This window comes from Psilocybe cubensis, chromosome 13, assembly GCF_017499595.1.
Source record: "Psilocybe cubensis strain MGC-MH-2018 chromosome 13, whole genome shotgun sequence".
NCBI lineage: Eukaryota > Fungi > Basidiomycota > Agaricomycetes > Agaricales > Agrocybaceae > Psilocybe > Psilocybe cubensis.
This window is the reverse complement of record NC_063011.1, coordinates 1,150,825-1,168,034: the sequence shown is the minus strand read 5'-3', so window position 1 is coordinate 1,168,034 and position 17,210 is coordinate 1,150,825. Positions and strand designations below refer to the sequence as shown.

At 46.0% G+C, this 17,210-nt stretch overlaps 6 protein-coding genes across 6 annotated transcripts; 3 read left to right on the top strand and 3 right to left on the bottom strand.

Moving 5' to 3' along the window:
- Positions 1-59: 59 nt before the first annotated feature.
- Positions 60-2,201, top strand: JR316_0013100 (Biotin--protein ligase; the record flags this gene model as incomplete). Its single annotated transcript, XM_047898713.1, has 4 exons — positions 60-1,249; positions 1,307-1,680; positions 1,743-1,941; positions 1,997-2,201. The coding sequence occupies 4 exons, from the start codon at positions 60-62 to the stop codon at positions 2,199-2,201; spliced, it is 1,968 nt and encodes a 655-aa protein (XP_047742261.1).
- A 284-nt stretch (positions 2,202-2,485) lies between these two features.
- JR316_0013099 (Protein argonaute PNH1) lies at positions 2,486-5,960 on the bottom strand (the record flags this gene model as incomplete). The annotated part of the gene is made up of 12 exons (XM_047898712.1): positions 2,486-2,823; positions 2,882-3,011; positions 3,066-3,176; positions 3,232-3,339; positions 3,395-3,584; positions 3,633-3,693; positions 3,747-3,788; positions 3,845-4,579; positions 4,635-4,868; positions 4,924-5,165; positions 5,225-5,701; positions 5,755-5,960. 12 exons carry the CDS (start codon positions 5,958-5,960, stop codon positions 2,486-2,488), a joined length of 2,874 nt encoding a protein of 957 aa, XP_047742260.1.
- A 694-nt stretch (positions 5,961-6,654) lies between these two features.
- On the top strand, positions 6,655-7,496 carry JR316_0013098 (uncharacterized protein; the record flags this gene model as incomplete). The annotated part of the gene is made up of 3 exons (XM_047898711.1): positions 6,655-6,888; positions 6,951-7,231; positions 7,292-7,496. The coding sequence occupies 3 exons, from the start codon at positions 6,655-6,657 to the stop codon at positions 7,494-7,496; spliced, it is 720 nt and encodes a 239-aa protein (XP_047742259.1).
- A 302-nt stretch (positions 7,497-7,798) lies between these two features.
- On the bottom strand, positions 7,799-9,388 carry JR316_0013097 (uncharacterized protein; the record flags this gene model as incomplete). The annotated part of the gene is made up of 8 exons (XM_047898710.1): positions 7,799-7,876; positions 7,948-8,159; positions 8,212-8,357; positions 8,421-8,623; positions 8,673-8,971; positions 9,032-9,094; positions 9,154-9,228; positions 9,331-9,388. The coding sequence occupies 8 exons, from the start codon at positions 9,386-9,388 to the stop codon at positions 7,799-7,801; spliced, it is 1,134 nt and encodes a 377-aa protein (XP_047742258.1).
- A 288-nt stretch (positions 9,389-9,676) lies between these two features.
- JR316_0013096 (uncharacterized protein) lies at positions 9,677-11,276 on the bottom strand (the record flags this gene model as incomplete). Its single annotated transcript, XM_047898709.1, has 8 exons — positions 9,677-9,763; positions 9,821-10,032; positions 10,101-10,246; positions 10,308-10,510; positions 10,570-10,868; positions 10,922-10,984; positions 11,052-11,126; positions 11,216-11,276. The coding sequence occupies 8 exons, from the start codon at positions 11,274-11,276 to the stop codon at positions 9,677-9,679; spliced, it is 1,146 nt and encodes a 381-aa protein (XP_047742257.1).
- Positions 11,277-12,013: 737 nt separating this feature from the next.
- JR316_0013095 (uncharacterized protein) lies at positions 12,014-17,134 on the top strand (the record flags this gene model as incomplete). Its single annotated transcript, XM_047898708.1, has 14 exons — positions 12,014-12,353; positions 12,412-12,526; positions 12,583-12,728; positions 12,784-13,409; positions 13,461-13,487; positions 13,535-13,878; positions 13,930-13,961; positions 14,014-14,336; positions 14,394-14,550; positions 14,604-14,665; positions 14,723-15,957; positions 16,012-16,030; positions 16,258-16,477; positions 16,548-17,134. The coding sequence occupies 14 exons, from the start codon at positions 12,014-12,016 to the stop codon at positions 17,132-17,134; spliced, it is 4,233 nt and encodes a 1,410-aa protein (XP_047742256.1).
- Between the last annotated feature and the right edge of the window lie 76 nt (positions 17,135-17,210).

Below are 17,210 nucleotides of genomic sequence, written 5' to 3'. Positions count from 1 at the left end.
CGTCCTAGACTAACATCGGCTACCGGGCCGAGAACATCAGAGTCCCTTGATCCTTCGCGATGAACGTCCTTGTCTACTCTGGCCCAGAAATCCTTCAGACCTCCTTCAACCACACACTTTCCAGCCTTAGGAGTATACTAGTACCCAACTATACTGTTCAGGCTATTACACAACAAGCGTTGACCTCTCAGCCATGGCAGAAATCTTGCGCATTGCTTGTCTTGCCCCGGACCCGACAGCGCTTCATATCGCCGTCGTCCAAGCACATCAAGGAGTTCGTTGAGGCCGGAGGATCGTATCTCATGCTGGGAACGGGAGCCTCTATCACATCTAGGTCAGGCTTTGATTCGACTGTGTTGAGCTTTAGTTCGGAAATGCCAGAGAAACCACTCAAATTTTACGACAATTTCAACAATTGTTACATCACCATTGAGGAGGTTGCGAGTGGATCCGAAACTAAAGAGCGGGCCATTACCCTGCAATGCTCAGATGGGACCAAGGTGGACGGCATATATGACAGTGGAGAAGCAGATTTTAGTGGGTTCGAAGACCTGAAAGGAGTTTCCGTCCTGGCAAAGTACACCATTGGTCTTTCACCAACAATAGCTGGATTAACGATGGAGGTCAACAAAGGAAAAATATCATTATGGGGCCCCGGAATAGAGTATCCTTTGAAGGAAGAACCGATGTCTTCCATCATTGCAAGCTCGCTTAACTTCTCTTCAGAAGATATTGACAAGTTTGACACGACGAGGAAGACCCTGATTGTCGCAACCTTAACAAAATTAGGACTGGAAGTACCGCAAGCGACGGATAAAAAAGCCACCATCTCTCGACCACTTCCCCAGTTCCTAACCTCAACTCCTGTCAAAAGTACCATTGTCTCTCAAATAACAGATGCAATCGCCGCACCTCAAACAGGATCTCAATTATCATCGCTCAAAGATTCCAACGACGAATTTTATTTCCACTCACTCCAAGAAAGTTCAGATCTCATAAATGAATCAAGAAATAGTTCCAAGAGTCCCAGTGATCCATCGACATGGCAGCCCAAACACATTATTATTTGCAGAGATGGTGCACTACCCAGTCCCTCACTCACGCCTTTATTCAACCTGGATCTGTTTTATAAATCCTTGTCATCCGCCCGGACACAAGAGGGACTTTTGAGCTCCCCTGATTCTTGGGGTATAGGAGAAGCTCTTTTGTACGGCGAAGCAGTCACTAGTACTCAGACCATGCTCGACAAGTGAGAAGTGCATCCTCCTTCTCTTTATATCAACGCACTGAAGCACCGTATTCCAAGGAACCCACATCTTCTTTCCAACCTGCCTGCACCGCTTCTCTCGCTAGCCTCCTACCAACTTGCAGGCCGTGGGCGTGGTAGCAACGTCTGGTTATCTCCTTCAGGATGTCTGCAGTTCTCCATCCTTCTCCGCGTCTCTCTTTCCGACTTCCCAGGAAATAAGCTTGTGTTCCTTCAATATCTCTTTGCGTTGGCCGTAGTAGAAGCATGCCGCGACGAGACCGTCCTAGGACCTAAAGCAGGCGACAAGATCAGGCTGAAATGGCCAAATGATATATACGCATCCGTTGGCATGGGACGCGACGACTACAGAAAGATCGGGGGCGTGTTGGTAAACACCAGCTTTTCAGGAGGCAAGGTGGATATTGTAATAGGTGCGCTGGTTCTTCCATTCAACTCTACATGAAAAACCTATGTCTCAATACGAAAAGCGTAGGTTGCGGACTTAACGTGCTCAACCTGCCTCCGATTACATCTCTTACCCAGCTGCACTCGTCAACGCGTGAATCGTTGAGCATGGAGCGCACAGCGGCAATGATCATGGCCAAATTCGAATCGATGTGGACAATCTTCGTCAAAGAGCGTGGATCCTTCCAGTCCTTCAACGACCTTTACCTGAAACGCTGGCTTCATTCGTGGGTCATCCCTCATTTATATTCCTTACCCTGCTGACATACCATATGGCGGCAGAGACCAACTTGTCACGCTGACCACAACGACGCCGCATACCGCGGTGCGTATCGTTGGCATCACTTCAGACTATGGGCTATTGCGGACCATTCCTGAGCGGTCTGGCATGTCGAGGTTCTCGGGAAGAGACGAAGATTACATCGATCTGCAGCCTGATGGAAATAGTTTCGACTTGATGGCAAATCTCATTAAATCCAAATCCTGAACAATCTGTATACGGAATGTAACAACAACAACAAATGCACATTATAGATTACCATGTTAAACCGGAACCTGAGGAAAACACCCGATTGACTTGATTTGTCGTTTATTCAAGTCAAAAGTAAATACACTGGTACAAGTCACATATACAGACATCATGAAACACCAAAATTTACATATGAAATGACAAGCAAGAGAAAAGATACCGGCCACCAGAGATAGTACAGATAATATACAAGATAAGGGATATAGAGTGTGGGGGGGGGAATAGTGGTGGAAAAAATAATTTCAGAGATAGAACATGGTATCCTTCAACTTTGCGCCAACGCCGCCTCGCCAGAGCTGCTGTGCCTCTCGCATGACGGCTTCTTCGTTCTCGCCGCTGGCTGAGGATCCAGCACTGCTAGTGACACCTTGGAGAAGCTTGTGTAGGTAGCACCTTCCACGTTCGCAGGCAAGGTCAGCGTAATACGCGGGCGAAACGAGGCTGACTGCCTTGGTGGCACGCGCGAACAGGTAGCTGACCGAGTTGGTCAAAATCTGAAGTTGATCGGCATGGAACCCAATGTCGTCGTGGACAACATAGTAGTGAGTGGGGCGGGTTGTGCCCTGCAATCCTCCGTGCGCTATGGTGAGTGATCAGCCAAAAAAGTTATTCACACAAGCAGTTAAAGTATTCTGTACCTTGGAGGAAGAAATCGAAGTTGTAGACAGAGGTGACACCCCGGTCGACGACAGTCCCGGCACGAGGATTTCCATTATGGTCTGCATTCGCCTCTTCGGTGGGGTAGAAACGAGTATGGTGGCGTTTACCCTAATGTTGGATAGTTAGAACATAAGTGAACCGAGTAGAAGTTTGCTGGCTTACACAGATGACAACAGTAATCAAAGGACGATAGGGACCCTGTGTTGTGTCGAACTTGGTACATGCAAACCTTATGGCAGGAAGTTCTTCTTCAACAACGGTGTTGAACTGTCCCTGATTACAGAAAAAAATGTCAGCAAACTGAAATGTGGGATGAAAGTGTCATTACTTCGGAAACACCATCTCGGTAAACTAAGATGCGCTTGGGCAAAATCTTGTTTCTGGTTCTAAACAAGGTAAGCCGCTCGAACACCATTTTGGCTAAATTGGTGACCATCTAAAATAAAACAAATCATGAGAAAATGAGTATAACAGACGTCGAAATAGCGAACCTCTTTCTTCGATTCCTGAATTTCCATGCTGGCAGGATATTGGGCAAACTCAGGCTCGCAGCTCGCAACAACAGCAGCTATAGAGGGGGTCCCTTTGGCACTACCAGGTCCGGGATGCGTTACATCAATGCCGACGAGCATTGTTGGGGCTTCCTTGAGCCAGGACATGCTCTTCGGATCTAGCGCGTGGCTGAAAGAAAATGAGAACAAAATAAGAAGGCAAGATATATCGTCTTACTTGACACCACCCAACTTCATATTGAATTTCAAGGCGACATTGGCGAAGTACTGAAGCTGCCCTACAATAATTTGATTTAATGTCATGGCAATGATTTTCATATATATAGCTTACCCTTTTCTTTACGAATTTTGGCGGAATGAACGCAAACCGTGGCTAGTACAAAACAACGTAAGGAATCAGACGTCGAAGATCGGCAAATTCTGACTTACGGACGTCCAAAGTGCAGTCACATAAATGCTTGATACCAGAATATATGTGTTTATCCGCGCTCGACAACAACACCATAACCATGTTGGGTTTGCCAGGCAGGGTTTTCAACGCATTCTGTATGGCATTGATGGCCGCCGCTCGAGTTGGATCCGCTGGATTCTTAGGCGGAACCGCTGCGATGACGATGAGCGGCATCTTCTGGTCGACACTCATGCCGCTCGTCTTACACATACTCATAAATCCTTGGATCGTGCTTGTGAGCTCTGGGTCATTAGCAGACGCAAACTCGTCACGACGGTTGCCGTCCTGAATGATCAAAACAGCCCATTGCTCCAACCTTGCGCCTTTGGCAAATTTGACGTTCCGGAGGTTCCAGCTAGCTCGATCGTCGACTGCAGGAGTTCCTTGACCATACTTGATGCCAGGAGGGGTGAGAATACGACCAGGAACAACAGCCATCTCATTCCCAATGGAGATTCCAAAGGCATTAAACTCAGGAGAAGAACCTGGCCTGAAACCAAGTTCAGTAAGGCCGGGGCCCACGATGGCTGCAGCATTGATATTAGGGGGTTTAGCCGCTGTGGTGATCATGGCAGCGGTATGCTCGTCGGTCAACTTGCCCTTGAAAGGCTGATTCGGAAGAATCTCGCACAATTCGGCAGGAAGGAAATTGCCTTTTTGACCGCCGACATCAACGAGTGGCATTTCCGGGTACCGTAGCTGAATTTTATACTCTGAAAAAATGGTTAGTTTGCACCAACTCACAGGCCATGACTGGAGTATACTTACTCAGTTTGAAGTATTCTGCGACAGTTACCTCACGACCGAACTCCTCTGCAGGGAATTTATGTTGGTTCGAGTTCATGTTGGACAATCTCTTTACTGTTTTCTTATATCCGAGATGAGTTGTTCTGACTCGAACACCTTTGACGAAGGCAGCTGGCCTTGCGCCAAAGCTTGCATTCCGGAATGCAGTCATGGCATCCGCGAGATTGCCAGGAGTATAAAAGGCAGTAGTGCAGGCTGAAAGATAATTTAGTTGTAAGATGTATTATGTAGAGGAAAGAAAGATACTGACCATTGACGTTAACCATCAACTGGTTGTGGGCGGGGCGCACAGAAGAATAGAAGCCCTTCCAGGCTTCCAAGCCTCCGCCGAGGTTGAATGGTTGTGCAGCTGTTGGGAAAAAGAAACGGTTCCTACCAACCATAACACCAGAACCGCTAGAACGATTTGGAAATGCCGCTAAGATAAGATTCAACGCTGACAGAATAGGCATGATGTCATAGTCTCTGTATTGAGGATCACCCTGAAGATACCTGAACATTGTTTGAACATTGTTCAGACATTATCACCACGTATAACGTTAAATTCTTACTGAACAAGACCGGAAGTATCGATGTTTTGCGTAAAAGTGAACGTAAGGGTGTATTCCTTTCCACCGGGCTTCGCTCCGGATTCATCCTCGTCGTAAAATGGGACCCTAATAGCAAGGGGTTGAGGAAGGGTCTTGGAAGAAATGAGCTTCGCCGAGTGATCATGGGCCACCGACCCCCTGAGGCCTTGGGCTGCCCAGGCGGGTGTTTGCTCTGCCAATTGAAAAATGCGCCTCTTCACGCGTTTGATGGAAGTACTGGGAGAAATGGACACATCATATTCATAGAGAGGCCCTTTAGGCATCTTAACAGGGAAGAAATTAGCGCGAAGCTTAATGGGCTTTCCGGAGGTTCCAAAGCCTGGTCTCAAAGGAAGCTCTTTGGGCTTCAATTGGAGGTTCCGAAATGCGGCAACGAGAGCGTCTTGAGAATTATCAGTTAAACGGGCATCCACATTGGCAGGTCCACCCTGGAAAATCCTACAGCGGGTACTCAGCGCAGTTTTGAAATAATCGAAGTTGTTATTATTTACCCGCCCTGTTCTCGAGGCCCACCTCCTCGACCGCCGCCTTGGAACCCACCTCTGGGAGGTCCACCACCGCCCTGGTAACCACCTCGAGGTGGTCCGCCACGACCTCTACCTGAGTCAGGGCTGCCACGACCACTAGGAGAACCTCCTCCACGACCGCCAGGAGGGCCACCTCGGCCACGGCCTCTGCTGTCACCACGGTAAGACATTTATTGCCTTGATGAGATAAGAGAAGTAAAATCTGGGTTCGATATGAAGCTTGAAAGAAGGATATTGATAACAGCAAAGCTTGCGTACTAGACCGAATGATAATGTTACCAGAGGGAACAAGTTCAAAAACAATTGAAGATGTGCCCTGAGGGAACAAGTCAAACCGCGAACTGAGGCCACCATACGCAGTCGTCGCGGTATTTATATGGAAAACGCCAAATAAAAGCAAATAACGCGTCATGTGGCATTGACCCCGCTTCCCACGGGATGTCCTGTGCCACAGTCAACAAATGGATCAAGGACTCGACTTCAAATCTAGCTTCTTTTGGGATTCATTTCGTTTTGCCGTGTTCTGGTCATGGTCCACGCAAGAATGGGCATGTGCATTGCTATGTCATGGTCACTATCTAGGTTCGTTGCACTTACAGCAATCCGCAGAGCGTCTAATTCAGACATGGTCTATGAATCGAACAACAGTAACGTGAGAGAACCACAAAAGCATCAATACGTATGATGCTGAGCCTGCCCAGGTTGAATACGGCAAACGCAAGAATCCGAGGCACTGCATTGTAATTTGTTCTATATCAAACCGCAGTTGTCATAGTGGTCGTCCGCAGTCCACGCCAGTCATCCATACCTATAAAGCGATTTATTCTGACCAGAATTGCTGAAGATTTTCCACAACATTGGAGAATGGCCGAATCCGCGCCTCTGCTTGATCAGTCTCACGACGAAAATAACAATCATGCTATTGGGAGCTCTCAACCCAGCCGCTCAGTAACGAGGAAGCTGCAAACTACTACGTTGCTTCTTTCGGTTGTTGCACTTGGAGTGGTCATCGCAAACTTCATCGTACTGCGAAATGCCCCACTGGGACAGTACGGTTCCTGGCAGGCTGAAGACTCAACGCGAGGGCTCGCTATATGGGTGTGTCCATTATGCTTTACGGTCTACGTACTTTATTCATCACGAGCCTGTCATGTAAAAAGTTACTCGTCTCAGTCATCAGTTCGATCGTCTGCATTGCCGTCACATTCCCCCTCCTAATCAACGTCATTGCCGATGCCGTGTTGGCATCAGGCGTGTTGGTTTGGGCAATTGCGATTGTGACCAGTCTACCTACAGCGGAGTGGTGCAGGCGCTTCAAGTATCCACACTATCCTAGCCCAGATCCACCTGAGGAGTTACCCCCTCTCCCCAAATGCGAAGAAACGAAGATAATTATCAGATGGCTGATGGTTGCAGGCGGTGTAATTGGAATCATTGTAGGGTACGTGCCGACTTTTTTCTACTTGTTCCACGTTTACTCATATGTGCTGAATTAAATTAGTGTGATCTACATCGCCTTGGCTGTTATTCGTTCCATTGCCATTCTCAGAAGCAAGTTTTGGAGAAGTGGATCATTCACTCTTGGGAACGGGGAGATTACGTTCCAAATTTCTCTGAAGATCCGTCGAGGAGATGGGGCAACATCTGTGGAACAAACCCTCGACGATGCAGGTCCATCCTCCGGACGCGGACCGTTGCATATATAACCAGGCACTTGATTTGTACTATCGAATTCGCCCTTTCTTCTTATTTTTTGAATACCTATTTCATTATTATGATAGGTTACCTGCCACGAGACGCATCTTTACAAGTATTGCTATTTGAAACGTTGAAAACATGACCTTCATTGACCTTCATTGACGTCCACGTTTGTTCAGGAACAAACTTTCTTCAAATTATTCGCGAACACGTCGAACTGGATTACCAATGTTCCAGAAAATACTCGTTACTAAAACACCACCATACTAGCAACATTTTTCCTGTTTCCGCTGTCAAAAGAGCGGTTATTTCAAGGCTTCCTGCTCTCTAACTTCCGCAAGGTCTGGTTCTGGACGACAAGCAGAAGGGCATAGAGGGTTTCCAACCGCTGCGGGTCGAATACTGCGATCAGTAACACAGCGTGATACTTAGGTATCGAAGCATAGCGTACGAACTTACCGGAGTCTCAACCTTGTGTGATTTCGCCATTCTTATGACCTCTCCAACGATGACCTCGACTTCTATTGGTTGCCCCTTCTGAGCATCAAGCAGCATACTCGGAACGTGGGTGCAATCTGCCTTTTCGTGGATCTCCCGAGTACCGTCCAGGGCATTATCAACGATTGAGGAAGGTAGGCCATCCTTGGAGTCAGGGTACCCAAGTGCCCTACCTAAACACCTTGTGTTATCTTTAAACCCGCAGTATCAGGGAATGATGCCTACCTATGGCGATGAGCTCCTCAAGCATCTTTCTGATCACGGGCATTGTGTATGTTGAAATGTGGTCCGCAGTGGTAGGCGATACGTAAGGTTCATACGCAACAGAACCTTCGCCCGGTGCAGGTCGGAAAAGAGCAGGCAGAGGATAGCTACGTTTGGAATCAGCTGTCTTCGACGGCGGTAAAGTGCAGAAGTGCTACTCAAGGACACACTTTGTGAGGGTCGCAATGGAGTTGAAAGTAATGTTCCAGAAGTTTTTGGTAAACTTCATCCTCTGGATTTCAGGTACCGTAATCAGGGTGCTTCCCCCTGTCTCCAGAAGATTTCCGAAGTCCTTCAACAAGTTCGACTCTTCAGGAGAATTTGCGATTACTGAATTATTCTTGTGCCGGTAAACCCCAATGGCAACTCGATCCTTGTTGATGTCAACACCACGGATAACTAGAGAAGGCTCATAATCTCACAAAGTCGCTATGCTCCACGATATCTAGGCCCACGAGGTTGGTGTAAATCCAGAGGGCACAAGATATAATCTGAGGTTTGCCTGAGGGAATAGCCTCTTTCAGTGCATCATACAAGTCAACTTCCACGTTCACTCCGTTCTGTAGGAGTACATAGGTGGGTTGACTAAACTTTTCGATGTACTCTTTAGAAAACAGGGGTGCGAGTATCTGAGATGTCTTGACCAAGTCCGGGACGGCCTTCGTCGTGACTACAACATACGAATATTGTTGATCAGCAGCATCATGTACTGATTTACACACTGACACAACCGCCATTTAATGACTCACAGAAGACATGTAGAGATAGGAATAGCACGCACATCGATGAGGTCTCCACCCATCTATAGACCCATATTTGCGACTGCGAAATTGTACACCACTGTCTGAAATGGCGAGCTATTTGTGAAGAAAAATCTTGGAATGAAGCTGACATGAAGCTGACCGTTGATAGCATTGAAGTTGCTTCTGGCTACACAGGTTACACGAGCCAGGCCACTCCGTTTAAGGATAAGAGAGTCTGTTATTAGCTGAATCAATGACCATGACCAAGGTAATTACTGGAATATATTATATTTGTCTTCCAACAAAGGGGAAGCATCAGAAGGTAAATTTGACTCACATATGGCACCCACTGCGCCAAATCCAACCACTAAAACTTCCTTCAAAGACTCAGACATGATGATTATGGAAAATGTAGCACGATTCCTGAAGAATACCTGGATAATTTCTCTTCAAGCCTTAGATAAAGCTTGGGCCACATGGCCTTGATGACACTTTGTAAGCAAATCAGCGGGAAAGCGTCGGATTCGGGTATCCGTCGATGCTATTAATACGGTCATGTAGAAAGCCCAACGAACTTGTGGTTGATACTAATCGGGCTAGAGTGTATAGGAATAGGCTAGCCAGCCATGGTAGAATTGAACATGTAGATGTATTGTTCAAAATCTCATTAAAACCTACGAAGGCTAGAGACTGCTTGCTTTCTCAGCTTCTATTTTTCGAAGAATCTGGTTTTGAACGACCAGCAGGAGGGCGTACAGGGTTTCGACTCGCTAAAATAGTCTTTAGTTTTACAAGCTTAAGAAGAGAATTTGAAGGATAAATCTTACAGGCATTTGCACGTTTCTTTCCTTTGCCATTCGTACGACTTCGCCAAAAATCACCTCGACTTCAATGGGGAGGCCTTTTTCGGCATCCAACATCATGCTTGGTGCATGATTGCTGTCTGGCCTAGCATGAACCGGCCCTGTAACATCCATCACATGTTTTGGAAGTGTCGATGGTATTCCATCCTCAGAGTCTGGATAACCAAGTGCGCGTGCTATTAATTTAGTGTAAATAACACCATGTTAGAGTCATCTTCAGACGCATAGAATAGGCGATACATACCTAAGACAACGAGCTCGTCTAATGTAGCTTGAATAGAGGGGATGGTGAATTGATGGATGAGTTCCGAGGTTTGAGGCGCCAGAAATGGCTGATAAACCTCTGAGGTATTACTGGGAGGAGGTCGAAAAATTGCAGGCAGGGTGTATCTGTGCCATTCTAGTTCAGATCTCAGTAACAATGAAAATGAAGGGAAACCAGCATATATACCGTGTGAGTGTCGAGAATGACGAGAAGGCAACATTCCAAAAGTTTTTCATAAATTTTACTCTTTGAATCTCAGGATGGATCGTTGCTATACCCCCACCAGCTTCGACCTTGGAAGCCAACCCTGATAGTAATGCCGCCTCTTCGGCTGTGTTGACCATTGTTGTGAAATCGTTTGGCCGATACATTCCTAGAGCAAGACGATTCTAAACATCTCTAATAAGACGAAATGCTCGCTATATAAAAATACGAAAGCAGTACTTACGAAAGCGCCGTTATGTTCAACGACATTTGGAGCTATAAGATTGGAGCTAATCCAGACGCCAGTCGAAATAATACGAGGATCTCCTTTGCCGAGAGCCTTTAGCGACTCGTAAAGTTCGATCTCAACGTTAAGACCATTTTGCAGCAGTACATACGTAGGCTGCGAAAACTGGTCGTTGTACTTGGCAGAAAGAAATGGAGCCAGGACATGAGATGTTTTGACCAACTCGGGGATTGCTTTCGTGGTGATTAATACATATGTGTAGGATCTGTCTGCGGCCTCCTCTACAGATTTGCACACTGTAAAATTCTGCATCAGAAGTAGCGAAAAGAGAATAAAAAATGACACGAACATCGGTCAGGCCTCCATCCTTCAAAAGTGCCATACTTATTGCTTTCAAAGCGAACCCCAGACTCTAGTCATTTTCAAGTATCAGAAACGTCTATTATCGAATCTGGTTGGACCACTGCGGAAGCGCTCACCATTTACAGCATTGTAATTACTACGCGCTACCACAGTGACACGAACAAGACCGCTAGTTTTGAGAATGAGGGAACCTATGGTTCGTTAAACCAAATGTCTTTATCAGTTTTGTATGCGAAAGTACGATTGGACGCTGGTAAATTCGAAACATCTTTGCACTCACAGATCGCTCCAACTGCACCAAAACCGACTACGAGGATGTCTTCCAATTCTGAGTTAGGCATATCACGGAGCTGAGTAAAAAAGATTGAGAGAAAATACTGCGAAATCCCCAAACTCGGACGGGATTCTGCACAGTTCTGGGAACATATCAACGAGATAGTACCTGATCGACAAGGTGTGTGTATGGAGCTCTTGATAGAGTCGCGTTGACACGCGTACTACTAAGGATATGCCGACGATGCCGGACTAAATACGGCATCAGTCTCGCACGCATGGGAAACCATTGGTTGTATTCCTTCTTCCTCCTTCCACTCAAGAAATACCTTCTTTTCGGTTGTCCGGCATAATGATTTGGAGAAACATACATTCTCAGTTGAGAATGCCCTAACGCAAGACAGCTAGATATTTTAGAAGACTTCAACGCAAAAGGCATAGCGCCTAAGATCTTTTTGCACGCACATACAGAGCCGCCGGAGAAATGGCATTAATTGTATTTCAAAGTTATTACAAGCACGGGGCCAGCTGTACCGCTGCGAACGGTGGCTTATGAGTCGCTTGGCTAGTCTTGTAGGTCTGCATCAGCTTTATATCAATACCTGGAACATCTTCGTCTGAGGACCAGTTCACCTAAATCATCTTGCGTTAACAGCAAGGGATTTGATCATTTACCAATTCGTGAGAAGGAGGATAGTTCAAATTGGGCATAAATTCGTACCAGTGAGTAACTGAAGATCTATGTTACCAATCGACATATGAGTACCTACTAACACAATCGTTGTATAGTTGCTTGTTTCCTGCAATGAGTAAACCCATACTTGCAACTGAGATCCCAAGTGTCCACCTCGAGATACCATCGATCACATTTCCTGAGGCCGAGTTACAAACACCCATATGGGATGATTCAAATTCACGCTCACCAGTAGAAGCCTCCCAGGAACGACTCTGGAACGAGTTATCAGGTCTGTATAATTCCAACGAAGCGTTGAAGGGAGATGCTGCAGCGCTCGGAAAGCTTGACAGTGAACGAGGAGCAAAAACCGCAGAAAAATTGGACGAACTTCTGGATACTTTCATGAGCGGTGCAAATAAAGTCCTCGAAGAGTTGTCAATCCTGGGGAATGCACATCCAGTTCTTGCAGGTCAGTTTCATCTCACAGGGAATCTGTTTGAAGCCTAATCCTGACTGACTTGTTGTAGTTGCCATTTTTGCCTTCCATGAGGTTGTCAAGTTGGATATCGCGCGGAGGGATAACAATAAGAAAGTTCTGATAGTGGTGTTGCAGATGCAAAATATGCTGGGTCCTATTTTTCAGTATGTAATCTAAATTTTAGGTATCTGCGCATCATATCTTGATAATTCTTCCTCAGGCTCCGCAATCTCCACCACGAACATATGCCTGCAACCGCAAAGCAATTCCATGAGCAAAGATTAAAAGAATTAGTTGAAATCATCTCCCAAGACATAAAATTGTGCCGAAGTGATATAACCCATTTCATGAACCGGAAGTTTGTCTGTTAGTACAAATCCTTCTAGTTTTGAACGGTGTTACTTGACCATTTTTATTTCAGATAAACTTATTCTCGCGAAAGGTTACGAGAAAAAATTCGCCTCCCATATCGAAACCTTCGCTCAACGTCGAGCCGAGCTTCAAGCTGTGATTTCCGAATATACCGCAATTGGTATCAGCACAGCGAACATCACACTCGATGGCATCTCGAAAAAAGTTCAAGTTGCCGATGATAAACTTGATGTGATTATGTCGCTGCTTTTCCGCAGTGTGGACACCCCACGTGAACGAGAGGTTTTCAAGTTTCTGCAGCAAAACGGGGGCCCCGAAAAATGCGTTAATGATTTGGACCTTCTCCCAAAACTCATCGCCAAAGCTGGAGAATCACCGAAAACGGGTAAAGTGGCTGTCTCAGATCAACAAGAACTGGAGGAGTTGCGCAAAGATCTTAGCAAGGCGTTGAGTGAAGATCTGGATAAGGTTTTGGAAACACATTATGCCAGATTCGAGAAGGTATTACAAGTACAGAATAACAACTTGAAGCGGATGTCTGCACACCTCGAAGATCAGGGGGTCTTGATGCGGACCCAAACGTTGAAGTTAGGAAAGATTTTGGATACGGTCACAACGATTATGGTACTTGAGGAAGGAAAGTACAAAACAAAGGAAATCAAACTCAAGGACCCTGTACGCTTTTTTATCTAGAAAAGTTTTGTTCGATGTTAATGACTTGAACAGGAAATCCAGCGCGTGTGGGCTCGAATGGTATGCGCTATCCGTTTCCTGTCCGAACGTTTCTGAACATCCATAAGAATCTTACAAGCAGCGTCGTCAAAGCCAAAGTTTTCGTTTTGACTTTTCGAGACCATATCCATGTCGATAATTCCGCTTCCGTCACCCCAATCATCCCAACATTCTCTCTACCAGGCTCTGAAGACAATCCCAGCGCTCTTCATGTCGATACCTCTTATGGCTCTAAACAAACCATGTTGAATGTTACTGCAAACGCCGACAAAGAATCAGACGAATGGGTTCTAGAGTTTATTGACGTGGCATATGTTCGCCCAATCGTTGAAGCGATGGATGAAGATGGCTCCGGATTCATCAGCGTGCAGGAAGCCAATAGGTTTGCTTTGGCGCGACCAGCGGGTATGAGGTCTGTAACCTCCTTCGGGCATGGCACAATGCTCATCATGTTTGTGAACAGCCTTCTGCATTGGATTGCGTATTGGGCAGCTGGTATGTTATTCTTGTCGGGTATTGTTTTAACAGATTTCAACATTTCTTCAAGGCTGGCACATAAACCTTTATATGCTTCAACAGGCCATTTACTCAACATTGCTGCAAATGCATCAACTCCTTCCACAAATACACATCGCAAATCGTATATACGTTGACGACTATCTGGACAATCCTGTCATTACACGAATCGAAGCCCTTTTACGTTCTATCAAGCCCTTACCTGAAATCAAAGAACCCAAGTTGCAAGAAATTGCAAATACTGTGTCGTCTCGTCAAATGACACGCTTGAGGGCCAATTTAAGCGACATGGGACACGTCATTGAAACTCGAATGGATGCAACAACCATCGCAGGAGGATTCAGGGTGGAAACTGTCAGTCATTTCCCCTCTTTCTTGATATGGATGGTTGCATCTTGACTTTAATCCCAGTGGATTCTCCCCATGGTTAATATACTTTTGCAACATCATCTCAAGATCATGCATTTAGCAAAGACTGTTGTGCTCGATCCAGCGGAGTTGGATGTGCATACGACATCACTTGATCAAGTTTTTCTAGTCTTTGACGAACGCATGAATAATCTGGAAGGTATGCCGGCCTTTTGAACCGTTGGTAACGAATCGCCCTCAATCAAGTTAAAGCTAGATTCCATCAACTACACAGGGACGTTGATGCACAATTTCAAAGCTACTCTTATGGGATGGTATGTTTTATGTATGTCGGAGGGAATGACAATAGCTCAGACGACTGCATTTTTCAGTTCTATGCAGCATTCAAAAACAGAGAGTACAACATGTCCGACAATATCTTGATGTCCATACAAATGGATGAATATATACACCTGAATCGAATTGATTTACCAACTACAGCAACCCCCGACACCACGATTTTATCTAAACAAGTCGGAAAAACGTTCGAGATCGAGGACGCCGTTGTTCTGTCCACACCACCTCCTGGGCACATTTCGCATCCAATAGAAGGCATGTGGGTTGGTTGGTTTTTCTCCGGTGACGGCGACCCCAGTTACATACGACCTTTTCATTGTGTAATCCCTCCCATTGTCGAAAATATGTTTTCCGCTAAGGCTGAGACATTTTTCGGAGATGTTGACATGGTCTGGACAATTGAAGCCCAACCCACACATGCATCCGCGTCCGACTTCAATATTCGCTTCGACTTCAATCCCAAAGATTCGAAGAATTTCCGCAAGCAATCATGCGTAGGACTCTACAATACAGACAAAGATGCCATCGAAGGCACATTTGTTTGGAATAATGCCGACGAGCCATCCGGGCTCACTGAAGACCCTCAGACAGACCCCTTGGAAGAATCGAACTCAGACAGTATTGACGCAAATCCGACATCAATGCCTATAATCGATCTTTCTGCAGAGATTGAATCAATCGAGGAAGTGCGTGACCATGCGCCTGCTATGGACGACACCTTGCCTACTACAGAGCCTGTCAGTGCATCGGACACTGTCGCTATGATCACAGAAGACACCGTTGTCAGTGTTGGCCATAGAGAAATAGTGCCTGAGGAAATCGTTAACCCAGAAATGGGACCGTCTGCAGAGACGCCAATGAGCATTAGTCATGGTCGATTCTACCTCAAACGGACACCTGTTCATCTGTTCCGATTCCGTTATCTTCTTGATGGTCCTGGCACACCACCGTGCTGGCGCATTTGGCCTCTTGCGCGTAAACGCTGGTTCTTTGCAATTGAAGCTGTACTTTCTGATACTCGAATTCGCATGGGATCTCGCAAGGCATTCAATTTGGCTTTGACTGAGCGACGAGAATGGCTCCAACTTTCAATGCGTTTTGATATGGGAGATGACGACGTGGTACCCAGCTGGCATGATTATGAAACTATTTCGGACAAAGAATGGGAAGCGTACGACACATTGCTGTCTAGTGTGCCTCCGCTATATGCGCGCATGTACGACGATCTGGCTCATTACTTCGCTAGGAGAGAAGTCTTTGCTGCTCCAGTGTACGCCATTTTATTATGTGTAAAATAAGTAGAACACTACTGATATTTTATCAGGGGACGAGCTACCTGTGACGTGTGTCGCCATGGCATTGCTTTTGTCCGGCATCAATGCATTACTTGCAAGGACGATGTTCTGACCCGTTACGACCATATTGATCTTTGCTACAATTGCATTGATAAACCAGGTCCTTTCAATGAGAGTTCGATGTTTGGCGCTGTACACAAGTTGTCACATTCACTCATGCGGTCACCCCGCCGAATTCATAAATATGAATTTAACACCATTTTACCCCAGGCCAGGTTGATATCCGAAAGAACGAAGATGATGTTCCGTCTGCAGGAACAAGCTCAACACAAATCCAAAACGAAACTCGCCGTTCGCAGAGGCAAAGTTGTGAAGAGCAAAAAAGGCCTGAAGAGAAGGCAATTGGAAAGCGTGGATACTCAATCGCCAACAACAGATGGACCACCGCCCATCTGTTGCTCCTGTTGTGGAACGGCTATATCATTGCCTTGCTGGGTATGCATTGTTTGCTGTAGGTGATTTGCTTCCTTCCCTGTTTTCAAAAGTTCATATTCTGGACCAACAGCTCCCTTGACCTTTTTCTGCTATCAATGTGAACGCATTAATGCCCCATTGAGCCAAGGAAGCTTGGGCCATTCACGTCTGGAACATCAAATCCTTCGCATATACGATAGTATTGAAGTCAAGCCAATCCGGTTAGGGAAAGACAATGATGTAGGTCGTCAACTTGAAGATATCAGTTCGAATATCACATTACTCGAGGAAAAAATGAACAAACAATTGGAAGAAGGCGAGAAGGTGAAAGGGGTCGTTGAGAACATGGCGAGGAAGGTTGGCGTGATATCTAATTATGACGGGGTTTCGACACTTTCACAAGAAGATCTACTTGGAGGCGAACATCTCGATGACATTAACACGGATCTCAGCGACATTGGCAACAATGATCTTGTCAGTTCCAGCGATTCTGAAGCGGAGGGCAGTCAAGTAGATGCCAGTGCGGGCCGCTTACCCGCAGAAAATGTTGAGACAGGACAAGTCGAACTTCAGAAGCGCATGGACAAGCTGGAGTTGAAGGTTGAGAATATTGGAGCTAAGATGGATACCCTCTTGAACTTGGTACAAATCCTCGTATCTGCAAAACCCTCCGATTAAAGCGGAAGCGTGTAATTTCTACATTTTTGTTCTAGGTATAGAAGTGGTTGCGTCATGTAGGCATTATCGTCGATTC